Source organism: Bombina bombina, chromosome 5 (assembly GCF_027579735.1).
Source record: "Bombina bombina isolate aBomBom1 chromosome 5, aBomBom1.pri, whole genome shotgun sequence".
NCBI lineage: Eukaryota > Metazoa > Chordata > Amphibia > Anura > Bombinatoridae > Bombina > Bombina bombina.
The window spans coordinates 372,937,958-372,962,012 of record NC_069503.1 but is presented as its reverse complement, the minus strand read 5'-3'; the positions used below and the strand labels follow the sequence as shown (position 1 = coordinate 372,962,012).

The window sequence follows — 24,055 nt, the reverse complement described above, 5'->3', positions numbered from 1 at the left end:
GAACATGGCGAAAAAAGAGTAACGCAGGGTGTAGAGGTGCCTGAGGTTATAGTCAAAAGAACAACTGTCTTAAAACAAAGGGTGGGGCCGTGGACTCAACATATCTGGAAAGAAATACATTTATCAGGTAAGCATACATTTTGTTTTTCTTTCCTAAGATATAGTGAGTCCATGGCTTAATTAATTACTGTTGGGAGCCAATATCCAAGCTAGAGGACACTGATAAATAGGGAGAGACAAGACAGGCAGTCCTAAACAGAAGGCACCACCTCTTGAAGAACCTGTCTTTCAAATGAAGCCTCAGCCGATGCAAAAGTATCAAGTTTGGAAAAAGTATGTAGAGAAGACTAAGTTGCAGCCTTGTAAATTTGCTCCACAGAAGCTTCATTTTTTGAAAGCCCAAGAAGAGGAAACGGCTCTTGTGGAATGATAATAATAATTCTCTCAGGAGGCTGCTGTCTAGCAGTCTCATAAGCCAAACTAATTATACTTTGTAACCAAAAAGAGTAGTAGCAGTAGCTTTCTGACCTTTACGTTTCCCAGAGAAACAGACAAAGAGGGCAGAGGACTGGCCAAAATTCGTAGTCGCCTGTAAGTAGAATTTAAGAGCACATACAACATCCAAATTGTGTAACAAACGTTCTTTGGAAGAATAAGAATTAGGACACAGAGAGGGAACAACAATTTCCTGATTGATATTTCTATTAGAAACAACCTTAGGAAGGAAACCTAACTTAGTACGAAGTACCGCCTTATCGGCATGAAAAATAAGATAAGGGGAATCACACTGCAGAGCTGAGAGTTCCGAGACTCTTCGAGCAAAAGAGATATCTTGGAAGCTTTTGTTTCTTGTTGCTAACAACTTAATGTCTAAGGAATGCAACTCAAACGGAGCCAGCTGTAAAACTTTAAGAACACGGTTAAGGCTCCAAGGAGGAGCAACAGACATAGACAGGCCTGATTTTGATCAAGGCCTGACAAAAAGATTGTACATCCGGTCAAAAGTTTATGTAGTAAAACTGATAAAGCAGAAATCTGACCCTTCAGGGTACTGACTGACAATCCCTTCTCCAGGCCTTCCTGAAGAAAATATAAAATTCTAGGAATTCTAATTCTATTCCAACAGTAGCCCTTGGATTCACACCAATAAAGATAATTACGCCATATCTTATGGTAAATCTTTCTAGTAACAGGCTTGCGAGCCTGAATCATGGTCTCAATGACCGACTCAGAAAAAACAGCATTAAGCGTTCAATCTCCAAGCAGTCAGCTTCAGAGAAAAAAGATTTGGATGAAGGAAGGAACCCTGAATCAGGAGGTCCTTCCTCAGAGTTAGTCTCCAAGGTGGGAGAATTGACCTCTCCACTAGGTCTGCAAACCAGATCCTGCAAGGCCACACAGGGGCTATTAGAATCACTGACACCCTCTCCTGTTTGATACGAACAATGACTCGTGGAAGGAGAGCAAACTGTGGAAACGGGTATGCCAACCTGAAAACGTAAGAAACCGCCAGAGCATCTACCAGAACAGCCTGCGGATCTCTTGACCTTGAACTGTACCTTTTTTAGAAGCTTGGCATTCTGATATAACTCCAGCACCCCTCATTTGAGGACTAAGCTGGAAAGCACCTCCGGATGGAGTTCCCACTCCCCGGGATGAAAAGTCTGTCTGCTCAGAAAATCCGCTTCCCAGTTGTCTACACCTGGAACGTGGATGGCAGACAGCAATTGTGGGTCTCTGCCCACTGAAGAATCAGAGTAACCTCCTTCATGGCTAAAGAACTCAGAGTTCCTCCCTGGTGATTGATGTAAGCCAGGGTTCTGACTGGAACCTGATAAACTTGGCTGAGGACAACTGAGGCCAAGCCAATAGATCATTGTAAATCGCCTTCAACTCCAAGATGATGGGAAGTGCAGACTCCTCCAGAGTCTAAAGGCCCTGAACTTTTAACGCGTTCCAGGCTGGCGTCCGTGGTCACGATCACCCAGGAAGGTCTCCGAAAGCATATGCCCTGAGACCGATGTTCCTGAGAAATCCACCACGTGAGAGAATCCCTTGACGACTGATGTAACTCTATTCTCTAGATAGATCTGCATGGTCGCCATTCCATTGTCTGAGCATGCACAACTGTAGAGCTCTCAAATGGAATCGAGCAAAAGGAATGATGTCCATGGAAGCCACCATCAGACCAGTTACCTCCATACATTGAGCCACGGAAGGATGAGCAGTAGCCTGAAGAGAGAGGCAAGAGGAAATGATTTTGTTTTTCCTGATCTCTGTCGGAAAAATCTTCAATAGAGAATCTATTATGGTCCCTTAGAACACTACTCTTGTAGCAGGTGAAAGGGAGCTTTTTTCCAGATTTACATTCCATCCGTGGGAACAAAGAAAAGACAACAATATGTATGTGAGATTTTGCTTGTTGAAAAGATGGCGTCTGAACCAATATGTCGTCCAGTTAGGGTGCCACAGCAATTCCACGAGAATGGATCCCTGCCAAAAGAGCCCTCAGAACCTTTGAAAAAATTCTGTGAGCCGTGGCTAGACCAAATGGAAGGGCCACAAACTGGAAAATGTTTGTCCAGAAAGGCAAATCTCAGGAATTTGTGATGGTCCCTGTGAATAGGAACATGAAGAAACGCAACCTTTAGGTCTATGGTTGCCATGAACTGACCCTCTTGTACTAAAGGAAGAATGGAACGTATTGTCTCCATCTTGAAGAATGGAACTTTGAGAAACTTGTTTAGACACTTCAAGTCTAGAATGGGACGGAAAGTTCCCTCATTTTTGGGAACCACAAATAGGTTGGATTAGAACCCGAGACCCTGTTCCAGCACTGGAACTATCACTCCCAGGGAGGAAAGATGTTGTATACATTTCAAGAACGCCTCTCTCTTTATCTGGTCTGCAGATAATCTTGAGAGATGGAATCTGCCTCTGGGAGGAAAAGTCTTGAATTCCAATTTGTAACCCTGGGGTACTATGTCCACAGTCCAGGGATCTGGGACATCTCATATCCAGGCTTGAGAGAACTGAGAAAGTCTAGCCCTCACCTGATCCGATCAGGGGCAAACCCTTCATGCTGATTTGGAATCGGCTGCAGGTTTCTTTGCTTGTTTCCCCTTGTTCTAAGACTGATTGGGTTTCCAAGAAGACTTGGTTTGTTCCTGCTTGGAAGAAGAAGGGGGCGGCTTTCCTCTGAAGTTACGAAAGGAACGAAAATTACTCTGATGTCCTTTAGGCCTATTCTTCTTATCTTGAGGTAGAAAAGACACTTTTCCACCCGTAATATCAGAGATCATTTCTGCCAAACCGGGTCCAAACAAGGTTTTGCCCTTGTAAGGAATCCCAGAAGCTTGACTTTTTAGAGGAAACGTCCGCAGACCAGAATTTCAACCATAACGTCCTGCGGGCTAGGACAGCAAAACTAGAAGTTTTAGCTCCTAGTCTAACAACCTGTAAAATGGCATCTGCAATAAAGGAATTGGTCAAATTAAGAGCTTTATTCCTATCCTGAATTTCATCCAAGGAAGTCTCTACTTGAAGAGAATCAGACAAGGTATCTAACAAATAAGATGCAGCACTAGTCTTGGTGGCAATACATACCGCAGGTTGCCATTGGAGACCTTGATGAACATTAATCTTTTTCAAATAAGCCTCCAGCTTTCTTGTCCATCGGATCCTTAAAAGAGCAGCTATTCTCAATGGGAATAGTGGTTCTCTTAGCCAGAATGGAAATGGCCCCTTCAACTTTGGGTACAGTATACCAAGGGTCTTTAATGGAGTCCTTGACAGGAAACATTTTCTTATAAATGGGAGACGGTGGAAAGACACACCTGGATTCTTCCATTCCTGTGAGATAAGCTCCCTAGCACGGTCCGGCACAGGGAAAAACCTCTGAAGAGGGAGGTTTACTAAATTTCTTAGGAGTGACAACGACAGGGGTATCGGAGTCATCTAAAGTAGTTAAAACCTCCTTTAACAATACATTAAGGTGTTCAAGCTTAAATCTGAAGGATACCACCTCAGTCTCAGAAGAAGGAATTGAACTGTCCGAATCTGAGATTTCACCCTCCAAAGTCCCGATGTATCTTCCTCATCAGACTTATGAGTGAGGGCAACTTGGGAATCAGAACTGATGACGGGCACCTTACTTTCTGAATTTCTAGATTTCCTCTTGCGTTTTCCCTGTAATCTGGGAATGGCAGCTAATGCCTCAGATACGGCTGAAGATACCTGGGCAGCAATTTCTGCTTTTAAACAAGCTCCACTAGTAGTTGTAGAGGAACCTCAGGGCACTGCATGTGACGCCATTGAGGCTTGGGACGTAGCAGGAGAAAGCTGAGGTATTATTTTAACAACATCATCCTGAGAGACATAAGCATGAATTCAAGAGAGCAGGCTCTTGCTCCAAATTAGACATGTTGTGAAACAGTAAATAAACTTCTAGAGATATGTTTTAAAGATTTTACTATTCAATTAAAATAAGCCAAGGAAAAAATACGTTTATACCAAATCAGGATCGATCCCCAGCTAAAATATGTGAGAAATGTTAAGAAAACATTTAATAAACATCAAACGTCTAAAATACCCCTCAGGCAACACCACACCTCAATTACTGAGGTGCCTTACCGCTACCAATTAAGACCGGATCACCCAGAAATGTAGAAACAAACTTTCCCTCAAACATTATGAAGTAAAGCCGGTCATGTGACCGCAACTGCCGATCTCAAATTACTGCTGCAACACAGAGGCACTAAAAATAGCTTCCTGGTACACTCAGTACCAGAAATATCGAGTTTTTCAAACTGGACAGTTTAAAATCATTTTATTTAAAGCAAAGGGAAATTAATAAGCTGCTGAAATAGAGAATTCAGCCTTTACTTTCAGTTTAAACTTGTATTGTTTTGTCAAGTAAATATGTGTCAGAAAATAAAGCCTAATAAAAAACATTTTACCCTTTCTTTTTAAAAGAGTTTAAATGTTAGTCTCACACATGCTACAGTGCCTGCTTCATGCCCCAGTGTAACCCATACAACAGGTTTATCTATGTCCCAATAAAAAAGTGTCTTAATTTAAGTGCATGGTCTCCCCAACTGGAAGAAAAATCACTTACCTGCTCCGCTGTCCGGCATGTAGACCATTACAAGGTATGAGAAGACACAGTTCTTCAGAGACCTTTGAAAAAGAACAGAGTAGCCAACTCTTGCTTTCTAAACTAGGGCAGCAATTGTTAGGAAAATGCAGTAAGTACCTCTTTACAAGTTCCTAACTGTTTTAAAGCCACCACTACCCGACTGCAAGGAATGACGTGGAATACAGCTATACCCCAAAACTTGCTTGTAGATGAAATCAAAACTTTTCTTCAGACACCTAAACTTCACCTCCTCCATGCGCCAAAGGCAAAAAGTATGACTGGTGGTTGTGGGTAAGGGAGTGATACTTAGCAGTTTAACTGTGGTGCACTTTGCCTCCTCCTGCTGGCCAGGAGTGATATTCCCAACAGTAATTACTCAAACCATGGACTCATCATATCTTAGGAAAGAAAAAAGTTTTTGTTTAAAGTGACCATACATTTAATCATGGATTTGCTGAACAATAGAAGTCCAAGGCATTTCAATGCCATATATTTTTATTAAATTGTTACTTGTATCGCCCAAAGCTTAAGAAAACATTTGGCATGTCTGTAAAATTCTGCTTGGGTTGTATTATACTTTAAAGCCAAGAGAGGGTTCTTCCCAATCTTTTTGATATTTAGGATTAAATGGTTTGATTTTTTTTTTTTTTCCCCCCAGTTTAGTTTACCAATTGTTTGTTGAAAATAGGATAGGCATCTCTAAGTGATACTATAATCTGAGATAACTTTTTGTGAAGCTAATGTAACACCAGAAAGGTGCTTTTTTTATTTTATTGGTATGTTTTGGCGATTTACAATATAAAATGTTAACCAGTGTCTTTTCTATACTTTTCAGTTACAAAGAAAACAATCAACCTGTGTGGTTTACACTTGGTATCAAAGAAGTTATTAAAGGTTGGGATAAAGGTCTCAAAGATATGTGTGTGGGAGAAAAGCGCAAGTTAGTGGTTCCTCCATCACTTGGTTACGGTAAAGAAGGGAAAGGTAATTATTTAATTCTAATATGGTTTTACCTATAGTGGGGTATGTATTTTATTTTTTTTCTATCAGTTTCAGACTTTAAAGGATTCTAAACCCATTTTTCTTCTTTAATTAATTCAGATAGAGCATGCAATTTTAAACAACTTTTATAATTTTACTCCTATTATCAATTCTTCTTGATTCACTTTCTATCTTTATTTAAAAAGCAGGAATCTTGGCTTAGGAGCTGGACCATTTTTGGTTCAGAACCCTGGGTAGCACTTGCTGATTAGTGGCTACATTTAGCAACAAATCTGCAAGCGCTGCCCAGGTGCTGAACCAAAGAGATGGGCTGGCTCGTAAGCTTACATTCCTGATTTTTAAATAACGATACTAAGAGAACGAAAGTAAATTTGCTAATAGGAGTAAATTATACAGTTGCTTAAAATTGCATGCTCTATCTGAATCATGAAAGAAAAAAATTGGGTTTAGTGTCAATTTTTAAGTTTTTGATATACCGGTTATTTGTCTTTTATACAACACCTTTATATTCAAACACTTTTTTTTTTTTTTTTTTAAATCCCAGTGCTAAAATGAGGAGCATTGTATTTGTTTAATGATTTAATTTCTTTAAGAAAGTCTATACATTGAATATTTAGTATAATAAAGGGCACTTTCAATGTACACTAACCTCCTGTCTTTTTTATTTTTATATATTAAATCAGACTGTTTTAATAACATGCATGATCCTTGGCAAAAGCACCTGGTCCCTATAGAACTAATGCATGCAAGTTCCTCACACTACCTTAACCACTGCACTTGTCTGATCTGGTAAGCTTGTGTTGCTCTATATTCCCTGAGTGTTCTGTAATGTTGTTTTCACCTGTGTACAATAACAGTACTAATATTGCACATGCATTGGACAGAACACAAAGGAGACACCAGTTTTGGACTTCAGGATGTGCTCATGGGTTGGTTTACACACTGTTAAAATGGAGGACACATTAATCTGAAGGCAAGTTGCTTTAGTTTTATTGAGCATTAAAGGGGCAGTCTAGTCAAAATTAAACTTTCATTATTCACATAGGGCATGTAATTTTAATCAACTTTCCAATTTACTTTTATCAACAAATTTGCTTTGTTTGCTTGGTATTCTTTGTTGAAAGCTTAACCTAGGTAGGCTCATGTGCTAATTTCTAAGCCCTTGATGGCCGCCTCTTATCTCAGTGCATTTTGACAGTTTTTCACAGTTGGGCAGTGCTAGTTCATGTGTGCCACATTGTTCTCACTCCTGTGGAGTTATTTATGAGTCAGCACTGATTGGCTAAAATGCAAGTCTGTCAAAAGAACTGAAATAAGGGGGTAGTGTGCAGAGGCTTAGATACAAGGTAATCACCGAAGTAAAAAGTGTATTAATATAACCATGTGTGTTATGCAAAACTGGGGAATGGGTAATCTCTTTTTTAACAAAAACATTTTGGAGTAGACTGCCCCTTTAACACGTTTCTATCAACAATTTTTGTTCATGCTTAAAAATTTAAGGTCATAAACTTATTTTTTTTTTTTTTTTTTTTTAAGGAGCATGGAAGTCAAAATGAAACTTTTATGATTTAGATAGAAGGCTACATTAAAAAAAAAATCACGTTTACTTCTATTCTAAAACTTAACTTTAATGTCTTTGTTGGTTAGGACTTTTCCACTGATGATGGTAGCTGTGTGGCATTGTCCACACTATTTGTACTCCTTTTCTTTTCTTTTTTTTTTTTTTCTGCATCTCACTATGAATGAACATTTTTATTAAAAGGTGTTAACTTTAAATAAAAAAAAAAAAAACCTGGTACATTTAATAAACACATTCTTGAGCCTATGGATCCTGGAAGCATAAATGGTCTTACTTTTTAAAGTGGGCTTACTTTATACAGTAAATATAATATATGTTATATAACATATCTATAATTTGTTTCAGTTGCATAACAATATAGGATGGGCAAATTAACCCATTTTAAGTGGCTTTTTGATCTTCTTGGACATAGCACAAGAAACTTCAAAATCAAATTTAAAAAAAAAAATATATATATATTGCTGAGCAGAAATCTTTACATGTGGGCATTTGGATGCCTCGTAAGCATCTGAATGCGGAAGAAGGAGGTCACTCATACCGTTCGGCCCTTTTCTGAGCCGCATTTATTCTTGTGAAAATTGGATTGGCACAGATCATAGTGTGTTGCAATTTCACTAGAATAAATGCGTCTCCAAAAAGGGCTGAAATGGCACAAGCAGCTGCCTTCTTCTGCCCGCATCCGAATGCCCATGTCTAATTCTCTTCCAATAAGTTCAACAGTATATTAATATAAGGCACTGCTTGTATTCTTTAGTAGATTTATTTCTGTAACATTAAATATGTAGGGGTAGATTTTCTATAAAGCAGTGTAAGTAACTACCTAGAGATGCTACTGTTTGTTCTTCCAGGTTATTCCAAGTACATTTTGTATTCTGTTTTTATACATTCCTTCAATAAATGAGAGAGAGAGAACACTAAAAATATATATATTGTGTGTGTCATGACAGCTCTGTTATAGTAAAGTATTTAACGTTTACATGTTCTATATTATGAAGGGACATTAAACTCAAAATGGTATTTGCCATGATGTTTAATTATGCATAGTAAATCAACTTTAACATTTTAAGTTATATTATTTTGCCTTATTTTATCTGTGGAATCTGGTTTCTCATCTGCACCAGAGAATCAAAATCCTGATCCTAGTGCTTGGGTTTGCTCAGTATTAGAACCTACTGTGAAGATGCAAAGTTAACACATCTTTAGGCTTGTAGCCCCCAACTGATTCACAAGATGGATGGAATTGGAGCAGTCTTTGCTTCCTACTTATATGTATTTAGAATTTTAGATTTGCTGTGGCTTCCTTTTCACTGTGCTCCAACCTCCTACTTCACTAAACTTATCATTCAAGATTGCCTATGGGGTTGGAGGCTTTTGAGTCATGAACAATTAGTGGCATCACACCCCTTCCTTTATTTGTTTTAGAGGACTACTGTATATTGGCCCAGATGCCCATGGGCAGGTTTTGAAACATTTTGGACCTACATTATGACCCCCCCCCCCCCCTATACTGAGGTATTAAAACCTAAGCAGATTCCAGTAAAGTGTTACATTTTGAATTGATGAGAATTTAATCTGTTTAGATCGTAGAGATTCCTTCTCTTACACTTGTGTAATTTAACTCATTGGGAAGCTAGATGGAAAGCTGCTCTCAAATGTTCAAACCTCTATCTGCCCATTAAGTTCTACTACTTAACACATTACATACACCAATGGGAGAAAGACCTCTCATTGTAACTACCTCCTAAGTCTTGGCATAATGTTATTATTTCATACCAAAAAGCAATTCACTTTATAATGCTCTATGAGCTATATTATCAATTGCTAGTTACATGGCATATGGTCCCCAGGTATTGCACAGAATGTTTCCTGATAGGTCTGAGAGATGTTGGAGGAAACGTGGCTTTATTGGTACACCTTTTCACATGTGGTGGAAATGTCGTTCTACATTATCCAACCTCTCTGGAGGCAGGTCCTTGAGATGTGCTCTTATTGGTTGTAAACTGTTTAACTTCTTCCATAGCCCTGTTTTCATCACATCATTCTTTTGGCCTGTAAGTTAGCACTGGTGAGCCTGGTTTAAAGAACATTCTTCTAGCTGGAACCAAGTTGTAGACATCTTTTGAAAATGGAGGAAAATGTTAACACCTCATTGGACACCATTGATACACACGTCTTGAGACACTATCCTGAAAGGAAGTGCCAATATATATTCCAAGGGCCATCCTTGAAACGAAGGGCCTGAGGTGTGAGAAGAACTCTTCCCCCCCCCCCCCTTTTTTTTTTTTTTTTTTTTTTTTTTTTTAAATCCTCCCTTCATTTCTTTCCTTGACTGATCTGCCTGCCTGAGATAATGGATTATCTATTTACTCTCTTGCTGTTATGGTTCCAAAATTACCAATATTGCTATCATGTTTTCTTTGTTGCTTTGTACTAGATAAGGGGCTAGATATGCCAAGCATTATTTGTCGTTGGATATGTAAAGACACACTGTTTAGTGCCTATACACATTGTATAATTATTCTTGATATATCCTTATTTTACATACTCTTTCCATTATATAGTTGCTGTGTCATGACTTCATATCTTTTATCTTGACCCAGTCAGTGAATTGTATATTTTATATACCATTTAGGTCAAGATTGCTTGTGATCAGGTAAAAGACACATTGGCATTAATTGATGTACAGTTGGTTGATGTAAATCAGCTGATGTGTGCTTTTTTCCTTTTGTAAGTAATTTTATTTTTCAATAAAGATGTATTTGAAAGGGGGGAAAAAAAATCCTTACCCTACAATATTATATGCAAAATTATTTAATTATTAGTGTAGGAGCTCATTTTGCATCTGTCACTGATTGGCTGCAGCATACTCATGGAACTTTACTGGGGTATGAATCCAGACAGCAAAGCAATGCAAAGTTAGTTTCCAATACATTTAAAAACTTTTATTTTTTTTGTATGATGATCTTTTTAGCGCTTAAAGGGACACTCAAGTCAAAAATAAACTTTCATTATTCAGATAGAGCATGCAATTTTAAACAACTTTCCAATTTACTTCCATTAAAAAAAACTTTTTTTTTTTTTTTTTTGCACATGCTCCTTCTGAGCCTGTGCAAGAATTCACAGAATAAGCGTATATGCATTTGTGATTGTGACAGCCATCAACCATGGTACGTGTATGCATTTGTGATTAGCTGATGGTTGTCACATGGTACAGGGGGAGTGGAAATAAAAATAACTTAAAATTGTCAGAAAAAAAAATCTATTCATTTGAAGTTCAGACTAAGTGCTATTACATTGTCTTATCTTGCATTTGTTGATTATGCAAATCTACTGTGTTGACTGGTCCTTTAATTGCTGGTATGTAATAATGTATTAAAAAAAAAAAACTTTAATGTGTTTTTAAGTATGTTTGTTTTGAAAACCATTCCATGCAGTTTATATGGTTTCCAACTATCTATTATATAAAGTGTCTTTTTTTTTTTTTTCTGTGGTCTTTTTTTGGAAAAATACTGTAGACACTTGCTTACTAAAAGCAACACTGATAAATGGTAATGATAGTTCTCTGCACTTTTTTTTTTATTGCAAAGACTGCAGGGATGTCTGCAATGCACTGCTTTATGGCTTCTGGTTTATGCAGTCTGCAAACTTAAAGGGCCACTAAACCCAAAATCTTTCTTTCATGATTCAGATAGAGAATAGAAATTTAAACAACATTACAATTTACTTCCATTATTTATTTTGCTTCATTTTTTAAATATCCTTAGTTGAAGAAAAAACAATGCACATGGCGAGCCAATCACACGAGGCTTCTATGTGCAGCAACCAATCAGCAGCTGGGAGCATATCTAGATATGCTTTTCATCAAAGAATATCAAGAGAATAAAACAAATTAGATAATATAAGTAAATTAGAAAGATGTTTAAAATTGCATTCTCTTTCTAAATCATAAAAGAAAAAATGTGGGTGGAATGTCCCTTTAAGGTCAGATGGATGACTGTGAGGCTGCCAATATAGTATTTTTTTTTATTATTTATTTTACATCCTTCTTTTTGAATCTGCAAATCAAGAAACCTGAGACTAATTAATTATGCCCTAGAACTAATGTTCTGTAGTGAATGTCTAAAGTTAGTTTAAAACGGGGACTTGACCTAAACCTTAAAGGGACATGAAACCCATGTTTTTTTTTTTTTTCTTTCATGGTTTAGAAAGAGCATACAATTTTCTAATTTGCTTCATTCTCTTGCTGTGCTTTGCTGGAAAGCATATCTAGATAGGCTCAGTAGCTGCTGATTGGTGCCTGCACATAGGTGCCTCGTTTGATTGGCTCACCCATGTGCATTGCTATCTCTTCAAAAAAAGATATCTTAAGAATGAAGCAAATTAGATAATAGAAGTAAATTGCAGTGTTTAAAATTGTATTCTCTACCTTAATCATAAAAGAAATTTGGGTTTAGTGTCCCTTCAACTGTAACTTAACCTTTTGGAGCAAATTCCTCACTATGCTTTGGTAAGATGCTTCTCATGTTAATATACATGCTAGATAAATGCTGAGATCTCAGTACCTTAAATGGTCTTAGAACTACATCTAGGGGTTTCTACGAGGGCCCATTTAAAAAGATCATCTTATCCTAAAAAATAAAGTGTGTTTTGAAACATATTTCATTTGTAGTTTAGAAATCTTACAGTTTCTAGTGCAGTATTGTTCCACTATTCTACATATGAACAGGCTCATCCAGTTTATTGTCATAAAAAAATCCTAAGCTTACTTAAGCTTTATAAACCTCTTTCAAGCGTCCTTGAACTCCCTTACCATACTCATCCTTTCCACTGTGTAGCTTAAAGCTGTTCCATTAAAAACCCTTTCTGACGTCTGATTCATGACCTCTTGTTCTAAATTTTGTAAACGCGTTTTACCTGGTGTTACTTAAATCCGTTATGAGTGAATACTTCAAATATCATCTTTCTGTCACTGTCTTGTAATCACATGACATTTGTTTTTATTATCTATTGAGAAGTAGAAACTTTATAAACTTGCTTCATTCTAACCTCTTCTACCTCTTTTTGTAGATGTTATAAAACATTGTAAAGAGGATAGCTGTGCTAGTTACTACAGTTCAGCTTCCACTTATTCCTGCAGTTATTTATTACAGGCTTTAAAGGGACAGTAAATGTGGCCACCCTAAGATTTTTATATAAAATATTTATTTATAATGAAACTACTTTGAAATATATTTGTTCACTATTTATTTTGCTCCCTGTAATTTAGCTCTGAAAATTGATCAGTTTCTTAAACTTAAAAGGAACCCTGCAGACTTTTCAAGGCTAACTCTGCTAGATATCTGTCCCTAATTGGCTTTAAAGGGACAGTATACACCAAGTTTCATATAACTGCATGCAATAGACAATACTATAAAGAAGAATATGCACAGATACTGATATAAAAATCCAGTAAAAACTTTTAAATACTTACTTAGAAGCTTCCATTTTAGCACTGTTGACGAGGTTATGCTGGGACAGACCTATCTCCTTCCTTGCTAACCCGTGTCACTAACTGTCTTTCTCACATCTCTTCATGGATGTTCTCTCACTACATTAAATGGACATAATACTCATATGCTAAATCACTTGAAACTGATGCAGTATAACTGTTAAAAGCTGACCGGAAAATATCACCTGAACCTCTCTATGTAAAAAAAGTAAGATTTTTTACCTCACAATTTACTCAGCTCACCAGAGTAAGTCCTGTGTAAAAACGTATACTTCAGCTGCAGGTAAAAAAAAAAATGAACTGCCGGATTAAACTGTGTGCTGAGGTCATGAACTCCTTTTTTTTACTGTGATCTCATGAGATTTCATAGTTAACTTCCTTAAACTGAATAGGGAAATAACACAAGTTAGCATGAGGCTCACTCCCTTGTCTCGGCACAGGCATACTAGTTTGCTGCTTAAAGTCCTTTACAATGGGGGTGTGAATACTTGGGACATTTTGAGGTAAAATATCTTTCTTTTTTACGTAGAGATGCTGCATCTCTTTCAAGTGTTTCAACATTTGGGTATCATGGCCCTTTAAGCTAAATCTCTCCAAAACTAAGCTCCTTATTTCCCCCCCTTGTTCTAAAATTTCCACCCCCCCCATCTCTCTATAACTGTTGACAACTCCATCATTACCCCTAACCCGCATACCCAATGTCTTGGGGTCACACTTGACTCAGATCTTTCTTTCACTCCTCACATTCAGGCTTTGGCTAAATCCTGCTGCTTCCACCTAAAAACATCTCTAAATTTAGACATTTCCTTACACAAGACACCACTAAGATTTTAATCCACTCTCTCATCCTTTCCTGCCTTGACTACTGCAATTCCATCCTCTCTGGTTTCCCTAGCTGCCATCTAGCTCCTTTACAATCCATAATGAATGCTCCCCTCTATATCTCAGACCTTGTCTCCAGATACTCACAACCTCCTACTCTCCTCCTCTCTTGTTACCTCCTCACATTCCCGTTTACAGGACTTCTCCAGACTGGCTCCCATCTTGTGGAACTCTCTGCCTCTCTCCACAAGACTCACCCCTAGTTTTGAAAGCTTCAAGCACACCCTAAATACTCTTCTGTTCAGGGATGCATACAACCTACACTAACCTTTCCTAATACCAGTTGCCCTCCTCCATTGCTATCCACCATGAACCCCCTTAGAATGTAAGCCTAAGAGCCCAACTGCTTGCAGATCACCTTCACAAGAGCTGACTACAACAGTGCAACTATAGGCAGGGCCCTCTATCCATTTGATCCCTATAATTCCTACCTTGTATACCGCCTATGTTTATAGCGCTGCAGAATCTGATGGCGCTCTACAAATAACTGAATATATTTTGTGAAAGACTTTTAAAAAATGTTAATAAACTCCATTTTGGCTGCACGGTTTTAGTAAGTGCCTAATTCTGAGCTCAGTGCCTTTTTTAAAACAGCCATATGTTATTATTTGCAGAATGTCCCTAAGCTCCGCCCACAGATCTACCAGACAAGCCCACAAATATATACTACTATGATCCAGCCCGCTTGCAAAATGCTGACAGCCCACCTCAACCTTCTGAGTTCCTAATACCTAGAAGAGGGGGTTATTGAATTTTGAAGATTGTGGGGCACTAGACCCCACCTCTTGAGATAAAGCTCCACCCACATTATATATGTACAATTTATTTACAATGAAGTCGAGTAGTTTTAAGGTGTATGACAGCAGTAATGGTATTTCAGTGATTCCTAAGTTTATTAGCCACTGCAAACTCTATTCAGAGTTGCTTCTATGCCGCTACTAATTTCTATAATTTAGCAGTGTTTATACAAACAAAAAACTAAATGTTTTTTACCAACATACTTTTAGATGCCTCACAAAATAAATAAATAACCTTCCTAACAAGCACTATTTAGACCACTCAACCAGAACCTGAGTCGATCCAGACAAGACCCATCAATCTTTAACTATTGCCTATTTTGGAGAGGACCATTTGGTCCCCATCAGGACATCAGAACCAGTCTTTTGCAGAACTCCTCCCTGATCGCAGCAGACCTATTCATTATTTAAGCTGCCAAAAAAAAACAGAAGTGACCCAGTAACTTCCTCCCCATCCCAGATATGCATCGTGCCCAGGCAGTGACAGGTGTCATCAGAGTCCCTGCCCTGGGACACTCCCTGTAACTGGACAGTGGCTGTCACTCATGTGTGTGCCCCGGACGGGTTCCTGCTCAGGTGATCGTGTCCCCTGCTACTGGTCACCCTAGTGGTAGTGACATTACCTGCAGTGGGTGTATGCTGAGCGGCTCCTCAGTGTGCTTGGCTAACTCCTCCAGCAGCTTTCAGACCCGGATAACAAACTCAGTGCGTCCCTGTGCAGAAGCGGCTCCCACCCCCTGTCACTGGCTCCTATCTGTCACTACCGAGCTGGGACAGCAGCAACCAGGGGGGCTGGGGAGCCTTAGAGGGTCTTGGGACATGAAGTTTTATTGCCAAATTATGGAAGTCTTTGAGAGTCAGTGAAGGACATGTTAGTTTGAGAAGGGCACAGTGAAATTTCATGGAAATCGTTTTAATCATTTGTTGTTTTTTGTTTTTTTCAAATATGCTCAGTCTAATAGATTAGTTTTTATGCACATCTTGTAATTTTATAATGGGTGCACTAGACTAGTGACATCAAAATAAATCATACCTTGCACATCCTGCAGCTCCTAGAAATCTAGGCTGTCTAATATAGCTAGGCTTCTGCGACAGCCATAGACTGGCTCCTGCATGGCACCAGCTCTACAATCTGCGGTCGAGATGGGGGTGTGACCACAGGGTAGCCAGCTGAGCTCGGCTCTTTGAGGATGGTTTCACAGAACAGCACCTCTGCCATGATGTGCACAGAAGGATCAGCAGGTGTCCAAGAAGCTGCATCCTGTACTCGCACAGACAGTGCACTAATGGCAATAAGACAGTGTCTGGTGCTTTGAGGCTGTATCGAGCCAGCGTGTTACAAAACCACACCCCCTATGCTGTCAGCCAAGGAGCCCTCTTCTTTTTTTCTTAAGGACGTCTGTGCTTAGACGACCATAAAGAAACTGAATGGCTGACGTCAGAAATCACTCAAAGGAACAGACTGAGGATGTGCAAGGTGCTCACAAACAGGGCATATTTCAAAAACACCCTTAGATTTTGACTCAGAATTTTGACTTTTTTTTTTTTTTATTTGTTCTAAGCATTTTTATTAATATTTTCAACTAACCCTCCATCCTGAGAATTTTTTTTTTTTTAGCCTGACATTTTTTACTTATTTATGTTTGTATTTATTTTTTTGTTGTTGCCCAAAAACTTATGGGGCGCTGCTTCTACTGTCAATATGGAGGAGCCTCTACTGATACCTAGCCCGAAACGTTGGGAGGTATGGCCTAGGTATTCCCGCACCCTGTGACAGAAGCAGTACACATTCACAGATCAGCAATGTTTACAGCTTCTTAAGTTATTAGGTTAGATTTTCAGTGTGGATGTGTGTTGTGTTTTTACATTAAAAGAAAAAAAAAAAAAAATTAAAAAAATAATAAAATAAATATATATATATATATATATATATATATATATATATATATATATATTTTAGTAACCTGTATACATACACTTGTGTAACTCTCTCACATATATGAACAAACACACTTTACTAAATTTTGTGCAATTATTTGATACTGAAAACCGTAGTTTTTCTTAAAGTGAATGTCAATTTTGATGCTACAGTGCCCGGTTTTTAAAAATTTTATTAAAAACAGGGGCACTTTAATTCATCAAAATTTACATTTCACTCCTGTTGAGAAAAAAAAACTTACCTTTTTTAATCTTCACAGCAGCTCCAGCTTCCTCTGCCCGTTGCAAAGCCTCTTCCTGGGTCTAAAATTAGGAATCCGGCTTCCTCCAATCACAGCGTTGAATCAGACACTGAAGCCGTGATTAGAGGATAACCTATTTATCATTTCTGACGTCGCAAATGGCCATAAGCTGATTGTCACCTGTGCACTGGTTCAGCTATAATGAAAACGTGGCCTGTTGGGGGTACTTGAGAACCACGGTTGAGAAACACTGGTGTACAGCATATCTTTCAGGTGGATCCAAAGACAAATAGTCATACACATATATATATTTACACAGACACATAGATACATACATACTATCCTTGTTTGCCTGCATGTTGATAAAAGGCTCCTGTGTCAATACTTAAAACAACAAGAGAAGAAGGGAGTCCTATCCTAAAGCACAGTCATTAATTGACCCTCTTTATGCATTGCAAGAGGAAAGCTTCTCAAGAGTACATTCTATTGAATACAATGCTGTAAAAACCACAGTCTTAGTGATTAAAAAAATAAAATAAAAACTCCTGAGAGTGGACATTTTTATATGGCTCTTGGGGAATTCACAAGCCTCTGTTTGGCATACACTTAACTGCCAATCAAGCATTTGTGACCCAATGTGCTTTAAAACACCACCAAAAAGTGTACAATGCACTAATATCTGGGTTAAAAGGAGAAAAACTTTTTTTGTTTATATAACATATTTATACAAATTAAATGGTGTCTGTCATATATCAAAGCTCTAACTAGTCCCATGTTAAACACCTGTGATTGGAGCTGTACAAAATGAGGAAACTCTTCTCATTATAATTAATGACAAAAATAACCTTGTCCAGGTCCCCACAAACCCCAGAACCATCAGAGGTGCCGTAGCCCGAATCCAGGAACGCCAAACAGCAAGATCACTATGCAAGTTACACTGAACAGGTGTGCTCCGTTATGGAGTCACGTGAGCAACGCGTTTCAAAATATTTTTCAAGAGCTTGAAAAAGATTATTTTGAAACGCGTTGCTCAAGTGACTCCATAACGGAGCACACCTGTTCAGTGTAACTTGCATAGTGATCTTGCTGTTTGGTTCTCCTGGATTCGGGCTACGGCACCTCTGACGGTTCTGGCTTGTTGTGCACATCCAGACTGATCAGAGTGTATTCAGTTCTTGCGGCCATTAAGACACTTAACAAAAGTTACGGTACTCTACATTGCATTCTCATATAGTCCTACTTTTAGTGGATTGTATCCATTTCGGACATTTTACTGCACAACTGATTGCCTGATACAGAGGTTTATCAGCGTTCCACAACCACGCAGATTACAGCAGTTATGTACTGTGAGTACAGAGTGTTTGTTTCCAATAACTCCTTATGATACTGCCCTAAGTGGATTTCTCCTCTTTCATAGGAGGATATTACATCAAACCATAAAGGTTTTCGCCATCTAGGAAACTACAAAGAACACCCTTTCATGATCAGTGCTTTCATGTTGGAAACCACACTGACTGAACTTTATATAGACTCGAACAGCGTCCTGTTGAATTACTCTACAGGCTCTTATTTTGTTCATATATGATTGAATTGTATTAACTGTTTTGTTATTGAAGTGTTTTATTTTTATTTTATTGTATTTTTCTTAAGGTCGACCTTATTTTTTGTGATATTGTATTAAATTATATTTTTTAGAACTCAATCACATTTTGATATATGTTTATACCTTTTTAGCTTTATTTGTTCTCAACTTATCATGAATTTTAGCATATCATGTCCTTGGTGTTAAGTTAGATTTGATTAAATTGGACTGTTAATTTGGCATCTGTGGTTAAGTTTCTGCGTTTGCCCGCAGTTCATTTATCAATTCTTCCTTTTTTTATCACATAATTGATACAATTTACTGTTTCATAGCTATAACTATCCAATACGGTTACACTTTAGCTTTTGGTAGCGCTCCTTGGTATTTTATATTTTATCCTAAGTGCAGTGTACAATAAGCAGTGGATTGGGTTTGTTTTATTTCAAAAGGAATCTATTGACTAGGTCCCAGATGTAACAATCCTGTGTTTAACGTGATGGTAAACTCCCCTTTATAAAATCAGATCTGTAATGTTAGTGATATTTTGATCAGTTCTAATTAAGATAATACCCAGGGCTCCGTCCACTTCAAAAGTAAATTTTTCTGTCCACTAACGGTTTGAATTGTTGTCCAATCGGCGCTCTAGCTACAACAAAAGGCGCCCAAAGGGGAAAGCGCTAATTGGAGAACAGGTCAAACCTTTAGCTCACTGAAAAAAATAATTTTGAAGTGGTTGGCGAAGCGCAGGGAATTTTCATTTCACATCTACAATAAGTAAGTTATAGCGCATCTTCGTTACAACTGATAAATTTAAACTCTATCTTAAATTATCATTCACATTCCAGTTCTGTTTATAAAGGGGGACAGTTACCATCACTTTAACCTTATGAAATAACAATGTATTGATTAGGTCTTAGACAAACTGAAACACAGTAACACCAGGATCTGTTATATCACTGCAGTTTTTATTTACATAGTCCAATTCCATTACAAGCAATATTATTTCACTGCATTTCAACAGGACATCGTTATATATGTGATAATACAAAGAACACAATTTTGAATATATACAGATAACAGCAAGTATCTATCAATAATAAAATCAATTGCTGTATGTATATATTTATTTGTGGGCAAAAAAGATTTTTCATTATAGCAGGCACTACTTTTATTTAAAAAAAAAAAAAAAACACCTTCTGGGCATAACAGGAATTATACATTAATATTATAAACATACATTACTCCCAATTTTAATAACAATTCTCATATTTGACATTAAAGGAACATAAACCCCAAATTGTTCTCTCCTGAATAAGATAGTATGTCATTTTAAAGGGACATTGAACCTAATTTATTTTTTTTCATAATTCAGATATAGAATACAATTTTTAAACATTCTCATTTACTTCTATTGTCTAATTTGCTTCATTCTTTAGATATCCATTGTTGAAGAAATAGCAATTCACATTGGTGAGCCAATCACACCAGGCATCTATGTGCAGCCACCAATCGGCAGCTACTGAGCCTATCTATATATGCTTTTCAGCAAAGGATATCAAGATAATGAAGCAAATTAGATAATAAAAGTAAATTAGAAAGTAGTTTAAAAGTGCATGCTCATTCTAAATCGTGAAAGAGAAAATGTGGGTTTCATGTCCATCTTTCCAATGTATTTACCAGTTGTGCTTCATTCTCTTGGTATCCTTTATTGAAGGTGCAAAGAACTACTAGGAGCTAGCTGAACACATCCGTAAACCAATGACAAGTGGCATATATGTGCAACCACCAATCGGCAGCTAGCTCCTGAGCCTACCTAGTTATTTTCAACAAAGGATACCAAGAGAATGAAGCATATTACATAATATATGTAATTTGGAAAGTTGCTTAAAATTGTATCTGAATCATGATAGAGAACTTTTGGGTTTCATGTCCCTTTAATTTCAAATAAAGATTTCATTTTAACCCTATGACTGCCTGTCTGGGTATAGAGTGCTGTTAATCTTAGTTTGGAGTTATTTTTATGCATACTTTGTTTTTGTTTTTAAATTGCATTTTCAATATGCTTTTTTTTTAAACTGATAATTTTATTGAACACTATATATTGTAATGTATATGTCTCCCCTCCTTATACAAAAAGGTGGTGCCTGCCTTTTAAGCCAGTTACACTGTTAAAGGTAAATTGTTCTGTTACAGAACAGCATGAAGGAATTGGTAGTACTGATAAATCTTTTTAGAGAATCTCTCCTGAGCAGAGAGCTTTAGAGTATCAGGCCCTTAGAATCCTGATTGTCAGACAAAATAAAAGCACATTTAAGGCCTCTATGCTGCAATATGCTGTGTGTCCCTGTGTTCTTCCAAACCGAAGATGAACCGTTTTAGAGAACACTGCTGACGACCAGATCCTGTGAAGAACTTATGATTCAGAGGGGAAAGGGGGCTATTTTGAATCTCGCGCAATCCCTCTTACATCATTTCTCCCTTCCAATTCAAAATCAGCAGCTGATTTTGAATTGGAAGGGAGAAGTGACGTAAGAAGACCCGGGTAGTCAGCAGTGTTCTCCAAAACGGTTCATCTTCTGTTTGGAAGAACACATGAACACACACAGAGGATTCTCTGGGCTACGTTTAGCCTTCCTGCTGTCATTATACCTCATATAAGCTGAGGTCAAAACAAGTGAGTGTAAATTTGGCTTGTTTCTTGTGGAATTTTACATACTACACCAGATTGGATCCGGTTGTCTGTGCACCCTTCCCTCTTCTGTTTGTTGTAGATTTTGCTGGGACTTCCTCCTTGGATGCCTCTGTTTGGGGATTAGGCAGCGAGTATACCTGGATTTCCTTTTTGCCTCCCATATCAAGGAACTGATTGTACCTAATGTATACTGGAGGACAGTATTTGGAATACTAAGACTGGTGTTCACTCTTTATATATAATATACATTTATTTTTTAATTTTTTTGGATGGGGGGTCAAATCCCTTTTAAAGGGCCAGTAAATACCTTTTATAATGCATAACACCTTGTTTTCAATTGTCAAAGTCCACCCATGACACTGGAGGAGCCAGTCAGTACTTGTTACATGAGTAAGCTACCCACAGTCATTTTGCTAGCAGACGCTTCATTTTATGCAGTCTGTAGTCTTATCTTGCGTGCTGAAGCCAATTAGGAACAGATATGTGGTTGGGTTAGGCTTATAAAGCCTACCATGTTTATTTTGACTTCCTAGAACTAGAAAACATAGTACCATTTTCAGACTTAAAGGGATATTGAAAGTATATTGCAATGTACACATTTTTCTTTTCTTTTTTTACAATCTCATACTGTTATTTAACTCTTAAAATTGTTGGTTTTCAAATTTCCACAGTTTCTATAAATTATTGGGCACAGGCATGTTGTAACTTATGTTTCTCCTTTATCTATTCTACCTTTTTAGAGACAGATCTAAAATAGGCAACAAAAAGACTGCACACAAGGCTTTGTGGAGCATAGGATTATTCAAAACGGTTTCCACACAGCCTTGTTCACACAGATATAAAAACATGATAGCACCCATTACTTTATAGAAACTAAAGTACTTTTATAAAAGCTAAACATTTTATGCTTACATTTTCAATATTTAAACTAATATAATTTTCAAATATAGCTTCATAATATTCAATGTGTAATATTTGCTTTGAATAAATCACCATAACCGTAAGCACATTGAGATTTTAATCTAAAATGCATAGTTATGTGTAGCAAAACAACTTTCCAATATAACTTTCATTATTTATTTTCTCTTTTCATGTAATTTAACTCTGAGAATAGTACATATTTTTAATTCTTAGAGCTGGAAATGCACCCTGCTTGTTTTTCAAGGCTGTCTCTGCTCTATATCTTTCACTAATATCTCAATGTCCCTTTAATTTGTGGATACACATACTGTATTAGATGTAGTAAAGTGATTTAGACCTTTTTAAAGTGATGGTAAACTTTCTCCTTTGGATAAACAGATCTGGAATGTTAGCAATAATTTAGATGGCGTTTTTGTAATGAAGATACGCTTTAACTTTTTAATGTAGCCCTGAAATTTAAATATCCTACACTTCGGTTGCCCACTTCAAAAGTAATTTGTTTTGTGAGCTAAGGGTTTGAACCGTTCTCATTGGCACTCGAGCTACAAAAAAAATTTTGTTAGTACCATATGGCTAGAGCGCTGATTGGAGAACAGTTCAAACCCTTAGCTCCCAAAACAAATTACTTTTGAAGCAGGCTGCCGGAACGCAGGGTATTTAAATTTCAGCGCTATAATGAAAAGTAAGTTAAAGCAAATATTAATTACAACTGATTAATTAAACATCATCTAAAATATCAATAACATTCAAAATCTGGTTATACTAAGGGGACAGTTTACCATCACTTTAAGAGCAGTTACAGAACTAGTAATTTGAATGGGGCAAAAATCTGATACAGTTAAATTGTAGTATTGACCATAAAAAGTTTACAAACGCTTCTACTTTAAAAAAAAAAAAAAAAAAAGTCTCGCTACCATTGCATTACATTGTCATCCAATGATAGGATAGTGGTGGAAAGCACCACAGGCGCAGTGCCCTCTGAACTTTTAAACAAAGAATTAGGAATTAATTTAAGCTTTCTTTTACAGGAAAGATTCCTTCAGAAAGCACCCTCATATTCCACATTAAACTCATGGAAATCCGAAACGGACCAAGATCCCATGAATCTTTTCAGGAGATGGATCTGAACGATGATTGGAAACTGTCAAAAGAAGAGGTATGTGGCTTCTCCTCTTCACGATAACACTGCAGTTTGTATGAATCTTCTGCTACATGTTGTTGTATCTGAGGTACAAAAAAGTTATTTATTCAGTTTAGTGGGAGAGGAGATGATGTATGGAAAAGGAATAATGCTCAATGTGCTAGATTACATTAACACTGATAAAATGACATGCAAATTGTAGTTTAAACGTAATCTTTAATAATTTAATACATGAGGGTGTATGTCTTCCCCCCCCCCCCTTTCAGGCTTCTTATTCAATACCCTTAGGGCCAAATAACGAGTGAAGCGCTGTTATGTGCAAGCAATGAGGGGCTTATTGCAGGTGTTTGCGTGTGTCTAAGCACTGCGCGTATTCAAAGTTGAAAGTAAACTCGTTGGCTCAAACGCAATTGAATTTAATGCACGTCAAGAGAGCACAACCTCAGAGCTCTGGTTGGTTAACTGTTGCCCTTGCATGAATTCACTAAAAACATAAATACATTTCACAATACAGTTACACTCATAATAACACTGAATGATATACATTTTTATTGCAATTTAATAATTAAGGGCTCAAAGACATGAGGTCTCAGGAGTTAGGGAAAAAAGACTGCAAAGTGCTTTTACACATACATAGACATACATACATACAGT

The 24,055-nt window shown here is 37.4% G+C and overlaps 1 protein-coding gene across 1 annotated transcript in view; it reads left to right on the top strand.

Moving 5' to 3' along the window:
- Positions 1-24,055, top strand: part of FKBP14 (FKBP prolyl isomerase 14) — a 37,990-nt gene that overhangs the window by 1,798 nt on the left and 12,137 nt on the right. The window contains exons 2-3 of the mRNA XM_053714196.1: positions 5,973-6,121; positions 23,289-23,416. Coding sequence (XP_053570171.1) covers positions 5,973-6,121; positions 23,289-23,416 — 277 coding nt within the window. The remainder of the gene's footprint in view (positions 1-5,972; positions 6,122-23,288; positions 23,417-24,055) is intronic.